Here is a 23,175-nt window from a genome sequence, read left to right on the forward strand (position 1 = left end):
TTTCTTAAAGGGACCTTCCAATCATTCGGGTGTGTAGTGAATTTTTTTCAATAAGCAGAAAAAGAAAGTCCATTTCAGCAGTCTCAAACTCCTGACAAAGAAAAACAAAATTACATATAATATCACCATAAATCTAAATATAGGTACACTGACCGACCCTGCATATTATAGACTTACACATAAACAGATCATATAAAAATTCTTCTGTCAAATTGTCTAAAAAACTAATTTCAAAATATTGGCGCACGACCCATTTGACAGTGTCGCTGCATCCTCTGGTGTTTAATGACTACAGACAAAAGTTGAACCTTTCCAGACGCAGAACTGATCTGATTTGCGAGTTTCAGCTCCATCAATCACATGGTTACATTTTTAATCACAGCACATTATGCTACAATATTTTGTTACACCCCTAATCAATGATGATGAATATATCCTCTCACTTCAGGATGATGTTCAGTCCGCCACAGCCGAGTCCCCTCCCTCCTTCAAGCCTCCGCCCCCACCAGGGGTGCAGAGGGGCCCAAGTAGAAGAGATCCGCTCAACAAGTGCCCCTCTTCCGAATCCTCACACTCAGGCTTGTACTTTACAGCCACAGCCTCTAAGAACCACGGCAACGAGCCAGGACACGCTCCTGCCTCACCCTCTTTACACCACAAACGAGAACGCCAGAGGGACCCGTCTCAAGAATACGCAGCTATCAGAAAGAGAGAGCCCTCTGCATTGGCCAAGAAACAGAAAACAACATCCGCTCAGTTGTCCACAGTCACTCAGCACAACATTGGCCCTTTCCCCAGGGTGCAGTCGCCCAGCAGAGGCACTAAACCCGCTGCCCCGTCCCCTTCACCTCCGCCTCCTCCTCCACTCCCTGCCCCTCCTCCGCCCCCTTCTCTGTCCCTTAAGCCAGCGTCCAAGACCAAATCCTCCCCCACCTCCTCTCCTGGGTCTAAACAGCAGTTTGTTACAGTGGAGGTTCACAGGCCCAACGCAGAACCTGATGTCAATGAGGTGCGGCCACTTCCCCAAGCTCGAGGTATGAAATACAGAGCTACAGATCTGATATGTTGAAAATCGTGCGCTGTATAGAAAAGATGGGTAACAGCCCAAGTGACCTTTACGTTTGGTCCTATTTTAAAGTCAAGTGTTTCACTGTCTCCATTATGGTGTTTTTGAGAGATAGATCCGAATGAGAAACCAATGCACGCTTCTTTTTTTTTTACCTTAATCTTAGCCTTTTTGATACCATTAAAAACAAAAAGAAAATAAAACAAAGGTACATGTGAAGAGTATGAAGAGTAAAAAAACAAATTCTAAACTGACCTTATGTTAGATGCAAATCTAAAAATGATCCTCAAAGCTTTTCAAAAGTTTTTACTTTGCCTTTTAATATGAGGAAGAATTTTTTTCTAGCTGAGGGGTTTGATATCATTTGTTTTACCCAGTCATATTTAGCTTTGTGGTTGAAGACCGTAATTTACTAAAATAAACATTTCGTCTTTAGTCTGAATTTAAACTGGCATTTGAGACTATACCTTCATTGAAAAAGTGTTTACTCAGGTCACAGGGAAACGCATCCAAAGCAGTTACCCCCTGCTGACCATTAGGGAGAATGCAGGTTTAAAGCCTCTCAGTTTTCAGACCTGAAAGGTAGAGCCGTCTTTTATATACAGTCTATGAGCCAAACAATGAAATAAATCGAGGATGAAGTTTGTTTGTTTTTAAAAGAATTTGATACATATGGTTACAGATTTGTTTTAAAATTAATCTGTTAACAATTCAATTTAAGTGACTGGGTATTTATCTATAAAATATTCCAAAATAAAATGAAAAATTATTTGCACGAATTAATCGGTTCCAATACTTGGAGCTGATAATTTAAGCACTACAGACAAACTCAAATTAAAAGATTGTGCTTTGCATTTAGGGACAATATTTAATGTCTTGGGATTTTCTAACCCTGTGTGATCTAATCTAACATCTATGAATTAAACGACTGATGCATCATTCACATGGGCAGTTTGCTGCAATTGTAATCCTTTCGGTCAGTGGGATCCTGGTCAGCAGGTTATGAAACTGTGCTTTGGATACAGAATTGACAGAATTAAACGTGCTGAAGTTTGAACACATTTACTGATACTGTTCAAATTCTCAGATTTGCTAATTATTATTAAATATGCAGTGTCAGATATAAAGGAGGGTGAAAAATGTTCGGTGTATAATCTTTCTAAATATGTGTTTGCTTGGGCTTAATGAGCTTAATTGAGCAAATACCCAGAAGATTGGAAATTACTCATACTGTATGCAAACATCACTAATCTAAACAAGCTTTTAATTTGGCATCAAATAAGATGATTTTCCAAAAGACATCAAAAAATAGTTTTTTTGCTTAATAACATCTTTACCTAAAAAAACTTCCCTTTATTTGATACCATGTTCTACTTCAGTGAGCTATATACACACTTTGAATTTTAATGGTTTAGAGGTCAAAAAAATGCATGCTATGTTTAGATTCCCTGACTTAATGTGTGCCTGCTTCCCCTCAGGTGGCACCCTGTCTCAGCTGTCAGACAGTGGCCAAACCCTCAGTGAGGACAGCGGGGTGGACATAGCTGAGTCAGGACACGTCAGGAAAGAAAGTAGCTCCCATTCCTCACGCACACACCTCCCCCGAGACACCCAGGAGGGAGGCGGGGGGGACAACCCCTCCAAACCGGTGAGGGGGGTTCTTCAGTGCAGCTCAAAGCTAAACATGCATGGAAGATTGAATTAACGCTCAAACTTCAGGAAATTAGACATGTATAATTTAGCCATGAGTACTCTTGTATTTCTCTCTTTGTGAGGACCAGATTATGGTTTAAGAATGACATTCGCGAGTCGTTTTCACACTTGCACCTCAGACATTATCAAAGGCACATTCTCACTAGTGGAATTACTCTGTGCCGTTTGGTCAAGGTAAATCATGCAAGAGCAACTACTCATTATGCCGAGGAGCTAGAGGCAAATCCACCAGACTAGTACCTCCACTATTCATACATTGTCCTGATTAAACAACAGCTAATGTGTGATACAACTCCATGGGACAATTTCATTCTTCAAGCACCTCTATCCTACAAAATAGGAAAAAGGCTTTATTATTAAATGGCCACATTTAGAAATTAAAGGGCATTTTTGGACTTTTAAGGTCACATTTCAATATTAAATAACATTTCTCCAAGGTGGGGATGTTCTTGAACAACAGCTGTTTTGGAAATCTGAAAAATACCTTTTTTTAAACTATGGGTCTTTTTTAGAAGCAGTTTTGAAAGCTATATCTTTGGTATTTTAAACTCAAGGGCATTTTTGGTAACCTTGAGGGAAAGTAGAGACATTCTTTTGAAAATAAATATGAAAAGTGGACAGATTTTCTTGGATCCTCACTTCATCAAAGGGCTCAGGTTCAGGGGAAATGGGTCAGAACTGTATTCGGCTTGTAGTTAAGGATTTATGTGTTAAGAAATGAATGTCCGTCCAAGGACAGAGTGGGTCCTCACAAGCAGAGAAGTACAAGTGTGTGTGTGTGTGTGTGTGTGTGTGTGTGTGTGTGTGTGTGTGTGTATGCACTTAATTGCTAATCCTCCTCGAGAGTCTGTTCTTAATCCTAACCTTGATCTTTTCTCTCCTCCCTCTGTTTGCTCATGCAGATTGTTTCCTTTGTCTCACTCATTCGTTTATTTCTTACCCATGTCATTCATCGAGTCACATGCTCCATCATTTGTTTAATCACTGACTGCGCTGTAGCCTAATGAAATTCACAAATCCCTCTCTGGTTCTTAATGATTGATGGAAGGAATAACAAGCAAGGATGGGAGTAGTCTGATTGTTTATGGAGAGAGAGCTGATAAATTCAGCATCCAAAGAGATTGTGTAACATAAAAAAAGCTGCCTTTTTACTACCAAGAAGCAAAAATGTTTTCTTCTGCTTGTTCCTGAGTGTCAGGCAAGTGGTTGCAGAAAAGAGTGGAGTTATGTGCTCATAAAATCTTGCCCTTAATAAACTTAAGGAAGGCATTTTTAAGTCTTCTCATCTTTATGTCAAACAAAAGACAGCAGAAAGCAGAACTGTGGGGCAGTTACCTGAGTAAGTATATAAGTATGGCTTGAATTCATTCAAGAAAATAGAGTAAACCACTGATCACGTAACTGGATATTTCTCTCTTGCCAGTTTTAAAATGCTGAAACATGTTTTTGTGGGTCTTCCGTTCATGTTCTAAGATAGATGAGTATCTGATGTTGTCCTGGGTAATAGCATTCACAACTTCCTTTCATTGGCACCAAGCAATAATATTCTCTGGGCTATTGAAGTATGTCAGTGGTGTAGGGAATTGTTTTGCTTAAGGTTTTCACTAAGAAGCTCTAGATTGTCATTGTCTCCAAGTTCCAGCATGCTACTGCATAAAAGAGAGAGTTGATTAATGGATGTCCCACATCCATCTCTTCCAAACCACATCCCTACTACACACTCCTTTATGTCAGAAAGGTCACTCATAGACTGGTTTTCTTAATCCAAGAGTAAAACAAACAGGTTTTGATAAAGGTTTTGGGAAAAGACGTGTTGGATCCAAAATATGAGACGGACAAAAGGAACAAAGTGAGAGATAGAATGTCAAGCATTTAAAGGGCTAGATATTTTACTCTGGAGGTGATGTAGCCCTCACTTACGCAAGGCTAAAATGAGTATGGATGATTATATAAGCATATCTCTTAGTCCTCAGTCACACAGGCCTGTAAGCAACCCTTTGGCCACCTGTTTTAGCTGGTCTTCGGTCAAATCTGTACTACCTGACTGGTTGGCAAGTGGTTGCTGGAGATTGCTAACTGGTGCTGTGTGAAATCCAAAAGGAAACATCCTTGTGATTGTGTTGGTTGCCTGCAAACATTCGTTTGCATGAAAGAAGCCAACATGCCTGCAAACACTCGTATAATCCAAATCAGAAATGGAGCACATTGACCTCCAAAGTAAAATGTATGCCTTACTGCTGAAACCAACACATTTCAAAAGGCACAACTTTTACTTTGAAGCTTACTGATGTTCATTTCCAGTTTGTACTGCACTCTTCACAGTTTCACTTTTTCTTAGCAAGCAGTTGGTGAGTGTTTGCAGACAATGCAGGACCTTCAGTGCAAATTACAGGCAACAATAAGGATCTGCTAGCAACCAAAGGAATTGTAAGGAGGTTTTGAATCCACCATCACAAACCAGTTTGCAACCAATTTCACCTTGCAACAGCAATATCCATCTACCAGTCACTAACCAGTCAGGGATCACTCATTTTTCCCTAGCGACTGATGGTTTCCAAGGAGTTACTGACTGGTCTCAAGGTTTTTGTGACTTGGGCTTTTGTAGCCAATTTCACATCAACTGCCAGCAGCTAATTGGGGAACACTCACTTTTCCTTTTATGACCAATTGCCAGTTGATTGCCAGGAATATGTATGGCACTATACAAGCCTCCTAAAAACAAGCTCAGGAGAAAAATAGTAGCTCCATGTAGCAGTGGAGTGTGGTTTAGAGACTGCAGGTGGAGTATTGCCCAGTAAGTTGATGCAGTTACAAATGGTAACTGATTAGTATCTTACTTATTCTGCAGTTGGATGCTGGAACTTGGCGTTTGAGACAAAGGAATCACAGCGGACAGAAGTCTGTGTTCCTGTGTTATTGTAGTGAAGTTGAGTGGACTTTACCCACCGGGTAAGTGTCATTGCACAGAGTGTGTTTGGCAGATCTGAATAGACGTTTGGTGATGGCACGAACTAGTCTCTGCCTCTTCTGTGTGCTGAGGGGAACTCATGAGTCGGTGAGGCTATAGTAGCTGAGAGGTTACACTCCTGTATGCAGGTATTTACTGCCACTCCAACAATATAAGTATGCACACACAAATTTAACAAATGTTTGTGAAGCTTAACAGGCAAGGGAACAAAGCAGCCACAACACCCATAAGAATTTCTGCTTATTGAGAGCTTTGGCTATACATGCTGTCGCAGGGAACACACTCAAAGTTGAATTCTGAATTCTGATTGTCAAATTCAACTCAAACCTTTTGACAGTTTGGGGGCGGAAACCAAGGGAGTAATTGAGCCTCTTATGAGCCATCACAAGGCACTGACACGCACATCTCAGTGACTGACGGCTTCGGTTAACTGTGTTAAACTAAGTTACACTGTGGCAGCAGTGTGGGTGTCATTTTAAGTTGTAAATTATAAACAGTTCCTTTTGAATGTACTGACAACTATCACGGGACAACTTTGGTTCAGAAGAAATCTAAGAAATGGGCGGTTGTTCTGACAAGTTCTGAAGTCCCTACTCAGCCATTTTGCATGAGTCTATTTATAGTATAATAATCTAATAATCTAATGTTCTACTGTCTAATAGCCATGATTATAAATATATTAGCAACTGTAGCTGTTAAACCACAGCCAGTACAACCCATCAGGGCCTTGTAAGGCTATACTGGTGTTTTTATAAGTTATGTTTGACTTTATGACTTTCTGTGTCGTTTCTGGGATGCTTAGGACTCAAATTGCACTGCTGGAAATAGTGTATTTTGATGCATATGCTATTTTTTTTGCAAATTTGCATTATAATACTTATTTTCGTTTTTTCCTGCAGTATGTAAAAATTGGTGAATTTCAAAAATAAAACTATGAAGACACTCAAAATAAATTTCCTGTGGTGGGAAACTATTTTGTGCAACTTTTTTGTATTTACAGTTTTGAGGGATAAGCCTCTTAAATTTCTCTAACTAGAAATATATGTTAAAAAAACAAAAACAATTTTCATTTTTTTTGTAGTTTATTGCACTTTTTTGCAATTTATGTAATTACTATGCACTTAATGCATACATATATTACAATCTGGGCTATAATGGTTGTATTGGTGTACAGCAACTTGAAATGCTCCCAAAAATGGCTCTACAGCATGTAAAAATATAATATAAGCTCTGGCGGACTTGGTTCTATGGTAGGTCTTAAAGGGTTAATAACGTAACCCTTTCCTTACTACTAAAAAAAACGAGCTGCTGTAGTTTTTATTTCAGTTCTTGGCAGAAAGTGTAGCTTGTTAAACCTTTGTTTTATTTCTGATTCAACCTCTCTGTCTCCTTTTTTTTTTTCTTAAAGCACTTTTATTGTTGATTCCTTGGATCCTCTGGGAGTTTATCAGGGATCCAGGCCCAAGTCCTCTTATAACAGAAATAATGGCTTGGTTAACAGGTTTTCAGGATGTCTGAAGTATTCAGTAATCCAGTGATTGTTGTAGTACACTCAAGCCCAAAGCACATTGGAACTTTTAATAGTTAATGTTTTTTAAATTATACATGTTATACAAGTTAACCACTACACTGAATCCCTTTAACTCACACTGATCTTGGAACCTGGACATAAAAACCCAAAAACATGTTTCAGATTCATTTATAAAGGAAATAAACACCTATAAATGGAAGGAAACTGTACAAAACCCAGCATAAACATGACTACATCATGGAAATGGAAATTAAATGTGTTTTATTTTGTCCTCTGACTTGTGAAGGTGTTAAATTGATTGCTCATTCAGAATAAACAAGGGAAACCATTAGGAAGCTCATTGTTGCTCCATTAAAATAGCCAAACATACAGTATAGTACAGTGTAATCCATGCAAATTGCAACAAATCGAAGGCAGATTATCTTATAAAGTTATGAATGTATTTATAAATATGCCTTTCATTTCGTGTTCCTCACTCTGCCTTATTTCAGCCAGGGCTTTTGGAGCCTACCGCTACACTAGTGAGGGTGGCAAAGACTGCCAGCACCCTGGGTATTGCCATTGAAGGTGGAGCCAACACTCGCCAGCCGCTGCCACGAATTGTGACAATACAGGTAAGTCAGGAAGAACATAAAATAACATTGAAAGTTGGACCTCTTATGCTCATTTCCAGTGTATCACTAGTAGAGTAGCTTTCCATGTTTAACAATTCAAAATAACGCATATTTATCTTAAACTGGACTTCGCCTACTTATACCGATTGGTTATGATTTTTGTGCCTGTAAAACAAAATTCATAGTTTGAGGAGCCAGCAAAGGTTGCTTGGTTATCTGACTAGGATGCCTCCTGGGTGCCTTCAGGGCAAAGTGTTCTGACCATATCCAATCGAGAGGAGGCCACGTGGTAAATCAAGGACACACTGGAAAGATTATGTCTCTCAGCTAGCCTAGGAACGGCTAAGGGGTTGATAGATGGATATTTGATGTACACAATGCTGTCACTCCAATACGTTTTCCACCTGAATGGAGGAACCATATATATGTGGGACTTCTGGACTCACAACCAGAGCTTCAGTGAGATGACCATATTAGGCTACCCCCTCATATACTGAACCAAGAGTAGAATAATCTTTAATATGCGTTTAAAATAAACAGTCACCATAATAACACTGCTAAATTCAGTTCTCTGCTTACTCTGCTAACATGCAGTATTTTCATGAGTACTGTCCTCGCGTGGTTGAGCTGTGTTTTCTTTATCCTTGAAACACTTTGGATTTTCTGTAATAGTGCCACGTGCACACCTTCCAGCTGGGATCTTGTGTTCTTTAAGGCTTCATAAGGATTCACACAGCAGCTGAACTCACACTGAGATTTCTGCTAATTTTGTCGTCATTGGGGCTCTACAGAGATGATTACAACATTAATGGCCTACATGTATAAGCCCTAGCTGCCTGGAGATTTTGGTAATTACTTTGTCGGGATGAGGCACTTGGTATTGTGTGTGTGTGTGTGTGTGTGTGTGTGTGTGTGTGTGTGTTAAAGGGTAAAGGCAAAGGGCAGAAACAGCAAATTACACAGCACCTTTTTATCTAAAAGGTAGAAGTCATAGGCTCATTTCAAATACTTAATGTTCAGTTTAATGCTGTGGCTAAATAGAGTTGCAGTTATATTTCCCACAAAGACTTTTTCATTTATAGCATATCTGTCATATTTAAAAATACTCAAAATTCTGAGCTCCCAGCTATGCGGAGTGACAGAAAAATTCTGAAAGCTTTGCTTGAAATGGCAGGTTAGTCACCTCTAAAGAAAGGTATTACTTGTGGCTGTGAATGCATATATCTGTCTGCCATGATAATTTACAAGCCAACAAATCTTGCTCTAGTTCAGGACTATATGCCACACTAATCATTTTCTAAACACAGACAATGAGACAGTTACAATTTTAATATCAGTGCTAGGAGCAGCTACAGACTCCAGTCTACTCTCCAGTCAAAGCTGTCTCTCAGCCTCCAACTCCACAGAGGTGGTGATTGAAATAAAAAAAAAGGTGGCTGATTGCAAAGGAAGGGATAAAAGGATTGGAAATCAGCACATTCAAAATCAAAAGCAGGCTGGAAGAAAGGACAGCAAGTGTGAGTAAAGGACACAAAAAAGTGAGAGCAGTGTTAATAAGGAGAAGAAGGATGAGGAGGATTTGTACAGATGATAAACTGGAGGTTTGGTGGGTAGATCCTGTATTTGGGTATTTGTGTGGGTGTTTCAAAAGTGATTGTTAGGAGGGTTGCAAAGGGATTTGAAGCACTAGTAGCTGTGCTAGTGCTACAAATCTCCCAGACAAGTATTCTCTACCCTTCAAATGTCTTGCTCTCACTTTTCTTATGTCTTATGTTCCTTTTTTGTGTTTTCCTCAAAGAAGAACAAAGTTTTGTTTCACATTCATCTCTTTGGTTATTGTACAATCCTCAATAGAAGTTTCATGTGCATTCATTCAGTGAGAGAAAAAAAGACACCAGGTCCTTAATAAACAGGAAAATCTCAGATAGCACTTGTTTTGCTTGAATGGATTTTTCTGCATCATGCATCATCGGGTGTTGTGTTGGTCCATCGTAGGCTCCTGAAGCTCAGCTTATCAGGAGAGCTCTCGTATTAAAGAGATAAACAGTACAAGTCTTATTTTTTATGCATTTTTGCTTAGCTCAAATATTAAACTAAGCTTTCGAAAGAAATGAGCAAGTGGTGTCTTATCACTTTTCAAGACGGCCAGCACTGCAGCGGTTTTGTACTTCCATTCAGCCGCCACTCTGATATGCAAGCCAGCAGGCCTTCAGCCCCGGATGGTCTGTGATATCGAAGGTTTCATAAGCACAGAGAGCAAGGAAGTTCAACTTAAAAGATGCAACCACTCAAAAGGTTTGACCCCAAACTATTTCTTTTTAACCTCAGACACTTCTCCAAGAGAGTAATAAACATGAAAAAGTGCCTCATTGCAGTGGCTAATAGCAAAGGAAGTAGGTGCTTTTTCTTGCATGGGGAGCCCCAGTGGAGCCATTGGACACAAGGTTAGAGCTCATTTCATGAGAGAAGTTTAACTCGGCTAAAGATAAGTTAAATTATTCATGCAAATCAATTTTTAAAATCAAGTCGAAGTTATTTCTGAAACTAATTAGCACATTTTCAGCACAGTGGTTCACTTGGGTTATTACCTTTAAGACAAAACCACAAGCTTTATGATACCCTTGCTACATCCCTGAACAATAATGCTATATAGCTTCACAGTTATTTACAGACATTAATAATAAGGCAGCCTTAAGGTCACTTGTAACAAAGCGAAAGGAGACTTCCACATGCTCAGGTTTCAAGGTGGAAAAGAAGGCTGTGAAAAGTTTGCTCTGTCACCCGGGGAATGCTAACTCGATGTTATTAGGCCCTTGAGCAAGGCACACAACCTCAGTACTTCTCACAGTCAGGACCAAGCATCAGAATGATAAACTTGCTCTGGAAATAAAATAAAAAAAATGTTTTTAGCTTTCCACTTGGCATCCACCTCACCCAGGGGAAAAATGCAGGCATCACATCAGAGCAGGTACCCTGTACAATGGACACTCTCTGCAGTATTGAAAGTAAACACTGTGGAGTCATAATACGGCAAACCTCTGGCTTATGTGTTTCGTATCTCTCTGGGCACCGGGGCTGTCATCTTAGGTCACTTCAATCACAAATACAGAGGATGAAGTGACGACAAAAACACTGCTGCTGGCTGGCCTTTCCACTTGTTATCAGTCCCCATCACCGCTCATTGAAGCGACAGCTCTTTATCACAGCCATCTTCACATTATGATGACCAAGTGCTCCCCTAACACTGAGTAATTGTTGTAGCTTAAATAACCAACATGATGATGCAGCCCTTGTCTGGAAAGAAATATTGATGTTTTTAGCTCTCATAGTCACATATAATGAGGTCACCTAGCAGGGTCACAGGAAGAAAGACATAAAACTGGTGTTTTTTTTTTGTTGTTTTTCTTTAAGATGAAAACTATTTTCAAAATGCATCCTGTTATGTTTGGCTTTAAAGAATTATTTTTGGATTTTGATGCTCTGCAATCATTTTGTTATAGTGAGGTAATAAGCTGGTGACAAAAAGGTAATCATGTACAGCAGAACAGTCTTTACCTAAACTCAGATAAAGTGAATAACAGCACTCCCTGACTGCACCAGCCTCTCCAACAATTCATAATGTAGAAGCTCCTCAGAAAGTCCAAGGCATTTATCTGACATCTGAACTCCTATTTTAATCAAACACCTGCAAAATGAACAAGTTTCATCAGTGGTCCCAAACAATCCATTGACAGTATCCCAGTGATAGATACCACATATCCTGAGTCCATTTGTCAGCAAGCTGAGGTGTGTTAGCTGGCACAAGATGAAGCTACACAATATTAGACAGGTCGTTCTGATATTCTGGCTATCAAATATGTAAAAGAGTAGAAATGTGTCAAAAACAGAAAATAATAGCCAGGAATGCGATGAAGCAAAGCTATTTAGTATAGTGGTGAAATAATTTCATAATAATGTGGATACATACTAACAATTATATTAATCTGTGAAGTTGGATTTGGTTATAAATAAAAGAAAATGAAGGTATAAATTTATAAACTGAATATTATAATTATGCCCTTTATCCTCTCATATTCCCAACTTACCTATTGTTAAAACCAAGCTACTATTACTTTATTACTAGACTGAGATTCTTCAGTGCACCTAATAGCTGACTGCATGACACTGGAAGCTGATATTTTTTTGACAAAACATGCATTAAACAGTAACAGGGACAGTTTGTAGAGACAATAGATCATAAAACAAAGACCATGAAATCATGTCATGTCTTGTGCATGCAGAGTGTTTTATACATTTGTATTAATATTTTTATAATATTTTCAACTTTTTTTGATAGAAAAACATCTTAATGCCTGTATTTTATATGATTGGGTGTGTTTATGCTGATTAAATACTTTTTCTCATATTTATGCTGCCTTATTTACATTTTATTTGGTACCGAAACAATTTAAATGACTTTGGTGTAAGTGAACGGCAGTAATTATCATCAACTCTAGGAAGCTTTTTAAACCTGGTAAAGTAAGTGGTAAAGTAACCCTGTTTGGCAGGTTAGAAACAAATATATTCTGGCTGGCTGAAGAGTAAAGCCAGTTTAAATCACTTTCATAAACTCTGACCATATAAAAAGCAAATAAATGTTGCTTTTTGGAATAGACTTGAATCTGAAGCTTTTGTGTGGCTTAATTATCTAAAATAATGTCTTTTCTATTCATATTTATTAAATATTTTACATATATAACCTCATGTATAATTTGACTTGACTTATTATTAGTCATTATGGAGATTTAAAGCCCAATTTCAAGATTATGTCTCTGTCATTCTTTTTTTTAGAAGTTAAAATTCATATAAATAACACTTTCAGACTGCAAGGCTTGTCCAAGGCTGCCTATTCTGCATTTGCTGGCAAATATCATTCACAGAAATATTATCCAGGAGGAAAAAGAGTATTCACAGTGCAGCTTCAGGTCCAGAAAATTCAGAGACAAAAATTTAACAAATTTATTCCTGAATTTTATTTTACCATTATTACCTTAGAGGAATTTCTGTTCTCCTTGACTCTTTTAAGAACAAATATATTAGTACAAGTGTTTCCCACAAGAGGCCGATTTATTTTGGATGTAATCATGGCGGGTTTTAAATAAGATCTCCCTAAAATTCCCCTCTCTTTCTCTGTCTCTCTCAGAGGGGTGGTTCAGCTCATAACTGCGGCCAGCTGAAGGTGGGACAGATTATACTGGAGGTAAACGGGGTTTCCCTGAGGGGCCGCGAGCACAGGGACGCAGCGCGCCTCATCGCCGAGGCCTTCAAGACCAAAGACAGAGACTACGTAGACTTCTTGGTGACTGAGTTCAATGTGGCACTATAGCTGAGTGGAAGAGGAGGGAGTACGATGACGAAGGTAGCACCAAGAGAAGAGGACTTCAAAGGGGTGATGATGCAGAAATATTCAAGTATTCTATTGATTTATATGGCACAACTCTTGGATAAACCTAAACAAACCACCAACTGATCTGAGCCCTTCTCCTTTCTCGGAAAACCCACTCTTGAATTTACAAGGCATTACTTTCACCGTGGACTTTGTCCAGGATTCTCCTCAACTTGTTACCTCCCCACTGTGAGACATTATGCGCTGCAGTGGAAAACCTGTACCTTTTGTGTTAAACCGTGTGGATTTCTGGAACTTCTCATAACACTCCCATGTCTCATGCTAACTTTATTTTACTTACTTTCTGCTTTTAACTGAGACAACTGCACATCTAAGATAAACTGATTGCTTGGCTTTACAAGTTTGGATTTGTATATGTAAAAATGGACAAATGTAGATACAGATGCATATATAATGTACACATAAAAGTACTCCTATAGAATTAAAAAAGAACCTGTAACCTCTGTCGCATCATCTATATATCTAAATATATCTGAAATATGGTGATGATTTGAGGACAATACATGAATCCACAAGTTTTACCAGAATAACGGTGACCATCAGCAAAATACCATCCTTTCACAAAGAGGAAATGGGGGGGGGTGTTCTTGTCATACTGACAAAAATAGAAATAAAATACCGATATTTGTTTACTCCGACATGAACCCTGACTTTGCACTTACACACCTCTCTTTATATCTGTGTTTAAAACTCTGCCTTCACATTAGGACGGCCAAATTGGAAAATATTATCCATCCACAGTACGATATGCAAAAACGGGATTCTGCATCATATTCAAAACCTCTGTGGAGGACTTCTACTGTGTTTTATTATATCCAATATCATAATTTAATTGGTATGTTTTTCTCTCCTGAATTAGGTTATTATAGTGACTTGAGTTGAGCTCATAAATGCTACTTGTTAACTGGGTGAACAGTGGTAGCGTTTACTGCTCAGGGGCCAATAAAAATCACAAACAGCTGGTGTGTCAGCCAAAACAACATTACTATCTAGAGCTGTCAGCCAATAATTAGACATTTTTTCATCATTGCACGATGGAAAAATGTTAGTTGTGATGTGTTTAGAGTCTGATATGACTCTAAATACATCACGATTATATTTGGACATAACAGCAGCAGAGTTGGTTGCACTGCTGTAGGAGTGAGCCAAGGGTGCCTGCTGCTTAACGTTTGATTACTCCCAACATTTAAAACTGATTTGATCTTAATTATTTTTAAATGCACTTTTTCATAGACCAATGACTGTGACAATTATGTTGTTTATCTTTGACTCCTTCACAATAAAAGTCGCTCTTTGTTTCACCTTTTTAATGGTGTTAGCATCTGAAAGAGAAAATGTTCACTTTGCCTTAGGAGTAATTTACATCAGCGAGATGATCATTACTTAATATGAATATGAATCAAAGCCGCCCTACGGATTAACACAGCCTGTAAAATTGCAAATACATACTTTAGATTTTTAAACAAATGTGTCAGATTCCAGCTTTAAAGACTATAGCGTTGCTACAGTTTATCTACACACTCATAAATCAGACCTTACTTCTGCAAGTAACAAAATAAAAATACCTCATTATTGCAAGTATCTGTACATTACTTCAGTATTTATTTTCACGTTCTACTCTTTACCTGGGTTGTTACGTGAGGTTTAAGACATTTGAGGGGAGTATTTCCTGTCACTGTGCGTCTTCAAACATCAAACTGCCTTGAACCTATTTGGGTTGAACAATAACATATAAATGGCAATCCATGTGGGGTATCCAGAGAGGCAATTCTGGTGCAGAGATCATCAGTATACACACAAACTGCACCACTAATTCACTCAGAGATGGAGAAAGATGGAGAAAAGACAGGATGGGAGAAGAAGAAAGAAATTATTATTATAAGGTGATATTTAAAAGGCTGGAAATTTAAAATGTCCATTTAATGTCCTTATTTATTTTAGAGTTGTTGTTTTATTAACAGATATACATGATTTGTTGCTCAGTTTATGTCTCTTTTTTTCATATTAGTGTAGGGTAGTAGTTTACACATTTTCCTAACAGCAAAAGATCCCCATTTGATTCTGGGAGGAAACACCAATCCCTTGGGGGTAGTGTCAGGAAGCATCCTGCATCTGCCAGAAAGAAATCTGCCAAATCAAGCATGTAGAGCTACCCGCTGTGGTGACCCCTTGCCACAAATTGAGGTGTACAAACTTTTTGTTACTCAGAGGTTGCGTGAAAGGCAGTTTAGTGCAGGTTACAGTGGTTAGTTGAAATACTTTGTTCGTCTGTTGCAGAGTAGGCTGTGGTCTTCACGGTCAGTGTGAGGTTGAGATGAGTAGCAGATATCACATTAAATTTAAGTTGAATTACACTTTCGTATTAGCTTTATTCTAATATAAAGGTGTGTATGAGATGGAAATCAGCCGTGATAGCTCATTGAGCTTTGGTTTATAACTTGTTGAAGGCAGTTGGCTAAATCCACGAGCAGCAGCCGCTGATCACAGCCTGTATACTAAATCTACTGGACCACACAATGGAAATGGTTGCTAAGTGACTATTTCCCCATGCTGCACCCACACCTGCTGAATCCCACTTTAACTCTCGACTATACAAATGTTTCTGTTTAGGTGCAGAAACAGTCACCTATCTACATTTGTTAGTTTGTAGTACTGTAGCTACTTTTTTAAAATTCCCATTACTTTTGTCTCCTTTGTCTATATCGCAGAATTAGAATAGAATAGAAGCCAGAATGAAGTTTGCATTTCCTTGTTTTGTTTTAATAACGAGCTTCAGCTTTTCCACTTTTACTTGAGTAAAAAAGTTGAATCAGTACTTCAGCTTTTATCAGAGTACCTTTTAACACAAGGATCTGTACTTGTGACAAATGTGTGCACCTTTGCCATCTCTGCCTGCAAAAGGATTCTGGAGCTCCCCGTTTATGTTCCCAAAACTCTGAATCAAAGATATGTTTTTCAGATTTGGCTAGCTTAGTGTGGAGGTATTCTCAAAGATCATGAAATCCCCTCTCGGATTGCTCAGTTTTTCTTCTGCTTTCCCCCCCACTGAATAACAATTGATGATTTTATTTCATAATTTCAGAGTTATAATTATTTTCACCCAGGGGGGCCTTGCTGAAGCCATGGTCGGTGCAGTAATTATTCCCAAGGAGGGAGTAATGGGACATTTAGAGGACGACACTGCCAAAGATTTCTGTAACGCTCCTTTGCACTTGTGGTTGGATGCACAGTCACATTTTATCCATTTATAGAAAAGCAATTAGGAGATAAGCAATGACATAGAGTGAGAGATGGAGTGAGAGAGAATGACAATGAGGGAGTGACTGAAGTAACAAATGAGATGCACTTGTTGTTGTGGAGATGCTCTGCTTCCTCACAGGAAGAGTGCAAGCGTGGGGAGGATGTACAGCAAACATCCTGCATGTGTCACTCTAGAGACTCACATTAGGCTGCAGGTAGAAACTTGGAGTGATTACAGTAATTAATCCAAGTGCTCTGTGTGTGAACGTGTGATCGTTAAGCGTTTTATGCAATTGATGTGTGTCTGCCTGCAGATACCGCATGAAATTATGGAAACAAGAACATTTTGAAAACAAAGAGACAGCAAATAAAGACACATGTAAGCGCCATCAAGGGAGCTGTTGGACGAGACACAAACAGGGGAGCCGGAGTCTGGTAGTCCGGGCTTTTTAGAAGAATGCCAACAGTGCAGCTCTGTGAGAAATGGCTGTCAAAGATGCCCGATTCATTCTGGACACAAACGGAGAATAGAGAGCATTGTGTTCATGCTTTGATTTTACAACATATCCTTGTGTGTCAACCTTCAATGAATCATCATGAAAAAAATATTTGTTTTAATCTCATATCTATGTTTGTACTTGTAAATATGACACCAATATATATTATGGGGCAAAAAATAAGAGGCTGAAGTCTGATTAAATACTTGGACTGCCTGAAGATCCTTTTTTGTTGTGACAATAAAACTTCAAACATTAGCTGATCTCTATTTTTATGCTTTACCTATCTGTTTTTTTTAAAGGCTTATTAAAAATGCACTTTTCAAGAAGATTGGTCCTAAGAAAAATCCACTAGATATAAAGCTATTTTTCCTCAGAACTCCTCAAGAAGCTACAGTTCTTACATTTGCTCTGAAGAGAATCATTCTGAGTAAAGTTTTAATCCATCTAAACATATCTCTCATTTTAGCTCTGGTGTAGTCTACATCAATTTCTTTATCTCTGTCTGGCTGTGAAGCTGCTATATGTCCCTTTTCTTTTTTGGATTGTTTATACCAGCTCATCTTTAGATATCCTGCAGTAAAAAAAGTCTTAATGAGAGCCATTACTGTATTACCAAATACAGAATTATTATTGCATTGTGTTGCCATAATAAAATAGAACTGAGTATGGGGAGTTATTGTTTTCTAAAAACGACAGTGACAAAAATATGACCGTTTTCATATGTCATGTTTTCTTTAATAATAAAAAGCTTTATGCTGATACTAAAACTGTCTGATTAGCTGGTAGTTTATTTTTGTTTTGTTTTTTTAAATGTCCCAAGATCTTGAATCTCTAATGATGAAAAATGTATCCCATGGCTTTACAAAGCTGCTCACAAAGATGAAACAACAAGTTGTTGTTGTTGTTTTTTTAAAGAAACTGGAGGGAAGTAAAAATAACTAGAGCTTTGTGAGAGTTCTGAGATCAGTCGGGGGCAAAATTGTCAAGGTCTGCGGAGGCAGACCGTGCGGAAAGGTGTGTGGTGGACCCAGGTGCGAACACAAACAAGGATGCAGGAGTGGATTCCAACCAAAACGAGCCTTTTATTATGGCTGAAAAACTCATGGAAAAGAACAACAAAGTAACTGAGGGAAAACCTGAACATAGACTGGGAAACTATGACTCTAATGAGATTTAGACTGCAAAATACAAACTATGGCTGGGATACTATGACAAGGGGTAGGGGAGATAACACAGACGACGCGAGACAGACTGTATGAAACACAGACTAAATACACATGAGGGATGATCAGGGGAAGTGGCCACACATGGGAACACAGCTGACACACATGAACTTAACGACAGGACAGAAGGAGTGAAACTGAATACACTGACCGTGAATACAGACTTTCAAAGTAAAACAGGAAACATGGAGATTAGACAAGACACATGAACCGGGGAGACGTAGTACAGGGGAGATGACATAACCACACGAAGGGCAAGGGAGACTTAATACACGGGTAGTATGTACAAATGGCTGGACTGCCTTAGTGACCCTAAACAAAGAATAAACATCAAAATAGGCTAAAACACAAAACACTGGGTCGCACGACCCAGGACCATGACAATACCCCCCCCTCAAGGGCTGGCTCCCGACAGCCCAAAACCGAGAAACCAAACAAAAACAGAAAAACCCCACCCAGGGCGGGAGGCGGGGGACCAGGACGGAGGGACCAGAACAGGAAACAAAACGAACAACAGAACACACAGGAGCACAAGACCAAAGTCAAAACAAAGTTCAGGGGGCCGACCCAGAGCCCACAGGCACAAGAGTACACGGGTCACATGGTCGGGGGGCCGACCAGGCGGGCGGCACAGGTGACAGAGCTGGTCCGGAGGCCGGCCGCGCAGAAGGCAGCGGCGGCGACGAAGGCGACGGAGCAGTTCAGGAGGCCGGCCGCGCGGAAGGCAGCGGCGGCGACGAAGGCGACGACGGAGCAGTTCAGGAGGCCGGCCGCGTGGAAGGCAGCGGCGGCGACGAAGGCGACGACGGAGCAGTTCAGGGGGCCGACCGCGCGGAAGGCAGCGGCGGCTCCCAAGTGTCAGGCGTACCGGCCGAGGCTTGGAGGGCACAGGACCAGGCGACGCTGAAGCGGAGGCTGGCCCAGGCGACGCTGAAGCACAGGCTGGCCCAGGCGACGCAGAAGCACAGGCTGGACCAGGCGACGCAGAAGCACAGGCTGGACCAGGCGACGCAGAAGCACAGGCTGGACCAGGCGTAGCAGAAGCACAGGCTGGACCAGGCGACGCAGAAGCACAGGCTGGACCAGGCGTAGCAGAAGCACAGGCGGAGGCTGGACCAGGCGAGGACGAAGACTCGGATGAAGCTGGACCAGACGAAGCACAGGCTGAAGCAGGACCAGGCGACGACGAGGCGGCCGCAGGTGGCGGCTGGACAGGCCCCTCGGGCCCTCCAGCTGACGAGGGATGAGGCTGAACGGGCCCCTCGGACCCTCCAGCGGAGACAGGAGGCTGAACGGGCCCCTCGGACCCTCCAGCGGAGACAGGAGGCTGGACGGGCTCCTCGGGCCCTCCAGCTGACGAGGCATGAGGCTGAACGGGCCCCTCGGACCCTCCAGCGGAGACGGGTGGCTGGACGGGCCCCTCGGACCCTCCAGCGGAGACGGGTGGCTGGACGGGCCCCTCGGACCCTCCAGCTAACGTGACGTGAAGCGATGGTGTCGCCGCAGGGTGCCGGATAGGCACACCTGGGAGTCCAACAGCAGATGCAGGACAAACAGTTATGTAGGCCCCTGGCTGGACTAGGAGCTGAGGAAACACAGGCTGCTGAGGCACAAACCCAGAGAGAGAGAAAACAGGTAGAAAACAGTCTATAGGGCTTAACATCTTGGCATGAAAAACCGTGAAGTGAACAGTGGTAGGGACCACCAGTTCAGAGCCAGCAACCATTAGGTTCCCAGAGTCTGCATCAGTCCAAGGTGGCTCGCAGGTTACTGGCCCAGTCTCAGTAATCCTAGGAGAGGCCAACATAAGCTGGTTGGACTTAACCGATGGTAGTGTGCGGCTCAGAGGAGCTGGTTCAACCATACGGAAAACAAGAATTGCCACTCGATCCACAAAAACAAGGCTTAGATCATCAGGAGCTAACTCCTGAAAAAACAGTAAACACACAGGTATGGACCTAACCAATGTCACCGTGGTAGCATGACTGTGGTGTGTTGGATGGATGTGTTTGTTGGAACCTGCACCCGCAGTGATCTGTGGCGTCAGAGTGATGACTATATTGAGTGGAGAGACAGATACAGGCAAAACGGTACGTAAACCATTAACTGAAGCAGGTGACACTTCAGGCTGAGAGTGAGTGGTTACAACATTGTTCGAGGCTAAACTCTTATCCAGTGATGAGTTCACAGAGACAGGAGAAAACGGTGTCACATTAACCCTGATCTCAGCCTCCATCTCCTGAGTGGAGGTACTGGTGCTGGAGCAAAACAGTTCAGAATCACCCTGTGTATGACCTTCAGGAAGACAGAATTCATATTGTGACGTTACACAGTCCAGGTTACCATGATCAGCATTTATGTTTTCATCTTGACAGGTTAGAGTGAGTTCATGATCGGCGTTCACCGTTTTCAGTTCATTAAACACAAGAGTAGCAGGGAAAACAGGATCACTAGTCATGTTACACTTTAATCCATGATTTGCCAACTCTGCAATATCCTTGCTTACTGTGGCTTCAGAGGGCCCCGGAGTTGAGAAAACACAGTTCTTGAGGTCAGGCTCAGAAACAGATAGCTCAGACTTGGATGGAACCTCAGACATGGTAAAAGACACAAAAGGAAACACCTTCACCCCACTACTCACACTATTACCCTGAGAATCAGTGGAAGTCTCTTTCAGTCTATGCGTAGATTTTGTGGTCCCTGCAGGATTGAGTGAAGCAGTCATGATCGGCTGAGAAGGACTGTCCCTAGCCTGTGGCTTGGTGAATAGCTCATTGCTAGCCATATCACCGGCTAAGTCTGTAGTTACTTCACATGCCGCCCGCTCAGAGGAAATTTGGCTTGACAGAACAGGTTCACTCACCTCCGAGCATCGGGTGATGCGGTGACGACGCGAACGCCGTTTTTTCTTGGCCGTGGGCCCCGTTAACGTGGAAAGTGGAGCCTCCTGCGGTGACGCAGAGGCTGAGGAGGCGAGTGTTGGCGGAGCGTCAGGCGGGAGCTCCTGGCAACTCCGGGGGCCCCCAAAGGCCAGGCGTGTCCCGCGGAAAATCTCACCGTAGTGAGGAGCGAGCCCTGGCTTCCCCCGTTGCTCCTCCTCCAGTTGCGCGCATGCGGCGCTCTGCCGCTCCTCGAGGTCGAAATCCATTACCTCCACAGCCTCCTCGTGTCGTTCAGTGGAGGGCGAGACATGCCGTAGCGATGAGCGACGGCGACGTGAACGCCGCTTCCGTCTTGAAGTGGACGCGGATGGAACTTGGTTTTCTGTGGTGAAGGAGTGAAACTGAATACACTGACCGTGAATACAGACTTTCAAAGTAAAACAGGAAACATGGAGATTAGACAAGACACATGAACCGGGGAGACGTAGTACAGGGGAGATGACATAACCACACGAAGGGCAAGGGAGACTTAATACACGGGTAGTATGTACAAATGGCTGGACTGCCTTAGTGACCCTAAACAAAGAATAAACATCAAAATAGGCTAAAACACAAAACACTGGGTCGCACGACCCAGGACCATGACAAAAATAAACACAAACAGACTTGGCCAGAGTATAGGCATGGATGTGGTTTCACTGCTTGGGCGTGTGGAATGAATAAACCAAATGCTCAGTGTCAATCATACAAAAAAGAAAAACCTGGCTTCTCAGTAAATGTGGTTTTCAAATTAAATGAGCTAAAACAAGACACACAAAGGTGATATCACTACAGATTTACTTGAAATTATATTTCTGCAACCCTTCATTTTCTAACCATTTGTGTTTAGATGTACCTTGGGATAGCTGTAATAAGATATAGGTTGAGGTGGATGAACACATCCTAGAGGATGTGTATCATATTAAAGTTGATGACAGTACAATTAGAAAAAGACTAAACAAGTATGACTTCTATGGAAGGGTTTCCAAGAGAAAGCATATTCCCTTTATGAAGAGCATTGTAGCAGAGCTTAGATTTGCAAAGTTACATCTAAGAAAATCACAAGAACAATGTTCTTTGAACAGACAAGAATAAAATAGAGATGTTTGGCCATAATTCACATCACAACGATCCCAAGAATGCCAGCAAATCTACACAAGACGTCTAATTACATTGATGGAAAAGATAACACAGATGCAAATACATTACCTTAAAAATATAAAGCTGCGATTGCACTTTTCTTGTATAGATACATATTTTCTATGAGACAGGATTGTCTGCACCCACGTCATCTGAAGCATTGTTAAGATAAAATGATAAAACTTTGGCTTTAAACTGAAGCACGTTTGCCAAAAAAAAAACTTAAGTGCATCTCTAGCAATAATCCAAATTTGGCTGGTAGGAAATCTATCAACCATTCATCTGCTCATTTGAAAATATGTCAAACTAGGGAAACTTAGTTTATTTTGTAATCACATAAAATCTTTTACATTCAGACTTTTTAACTATGACTCTTCAACAGTTAAAGCTGTGACAGTTACAAGTGTGTTTTTGGAAATGCTTGATGAAAACTTAGTGAGCTACTACAGTGTGTTAAGATGTGGCATCTGAGGGAAATGTGGAAAAGCTCTTTAAGATTGTTCAGGCTTTAGAGTGTGTCCATTAATCCACCAAGTTCGTCTGAGTACATCCTAACTTAATTTGGATAAAAGCTAAGTATAAATATTTGAAAATAGATGTATAAAGAAAGAATGTACTGTAGAAAGTGCAATGAAATACAGGGTATTTGTCCTTTTTGTGTCATCATACACTCCAAAAATAAATAAATAAATAAAATAAAATAAATCTGTGCCCTCTCTTAAGATGTTGGAACCTGTAAACCACAAAAATAAATTAAATATTTTACTGGACGGTTTCACCCAGGCAATTAAAATCTCAAAAGAAGGCGTCTCC

At 40.8% G+C, this 23,175-nt stretch overlaps 1 protein-coding gene across 4 annotated transcripts in view; it reads left to right on the plus strand.

The window, feature by feature from the left end:
* whrna (whirlin a) overlaps nt 1–13,781 on the plus strand; it is a 199,389-nt gene extending 185,608 nt beyond the window's left edge. For 2 of the 4 annotated variants that reach the window (XM_085279034.1, XM_085279035.1), the window contains exons 9-12: nt 449–1,034; nt 2,545–2,714; nt 7,770–7,892; nt 13,075–13,781. In XM_085279034.1, coding sequence (XP_085135160.1) covers nt 449–1,034; nt 2,545–2,714; nt 7,770–7,892; nt 13,075–13,257 — 1,062 coding nt within the window. In that variant the 3' untranslated portion in view covers nt 13,258–13,781. Of the gene's footprint in view, nt 1–448; nt 1,035–2,544; nt 2,715–3,681; nt 7,893–13,074 lie in introns of all 4 variants that reach the window. The other 2 variants (XR_014893003.1, XM_085279036.1) reach the window with 2 other exon arrangements.
* Nucleotides 13,782–23,175: the final 9,394 nt, after the last annotated feature.

The sequence above is a fragment of the Mchenga conophoros genome, linkage group LG7 (genome assembly GCF_057382185.1).
Source record: "Mchenga conophoros isolate Kocher_MC1m ecotype Shallow Benthic linkage group LG7, M_conophoros_male_GT1.1, whole genome shotgun sequence".
Classification (NCBI taxonomy): Eukaryota; Metazoa; Chordata; class Actinopteri; order Cichliformes; family Cichlidae; genus Mchenga; species Mchenga conophoros.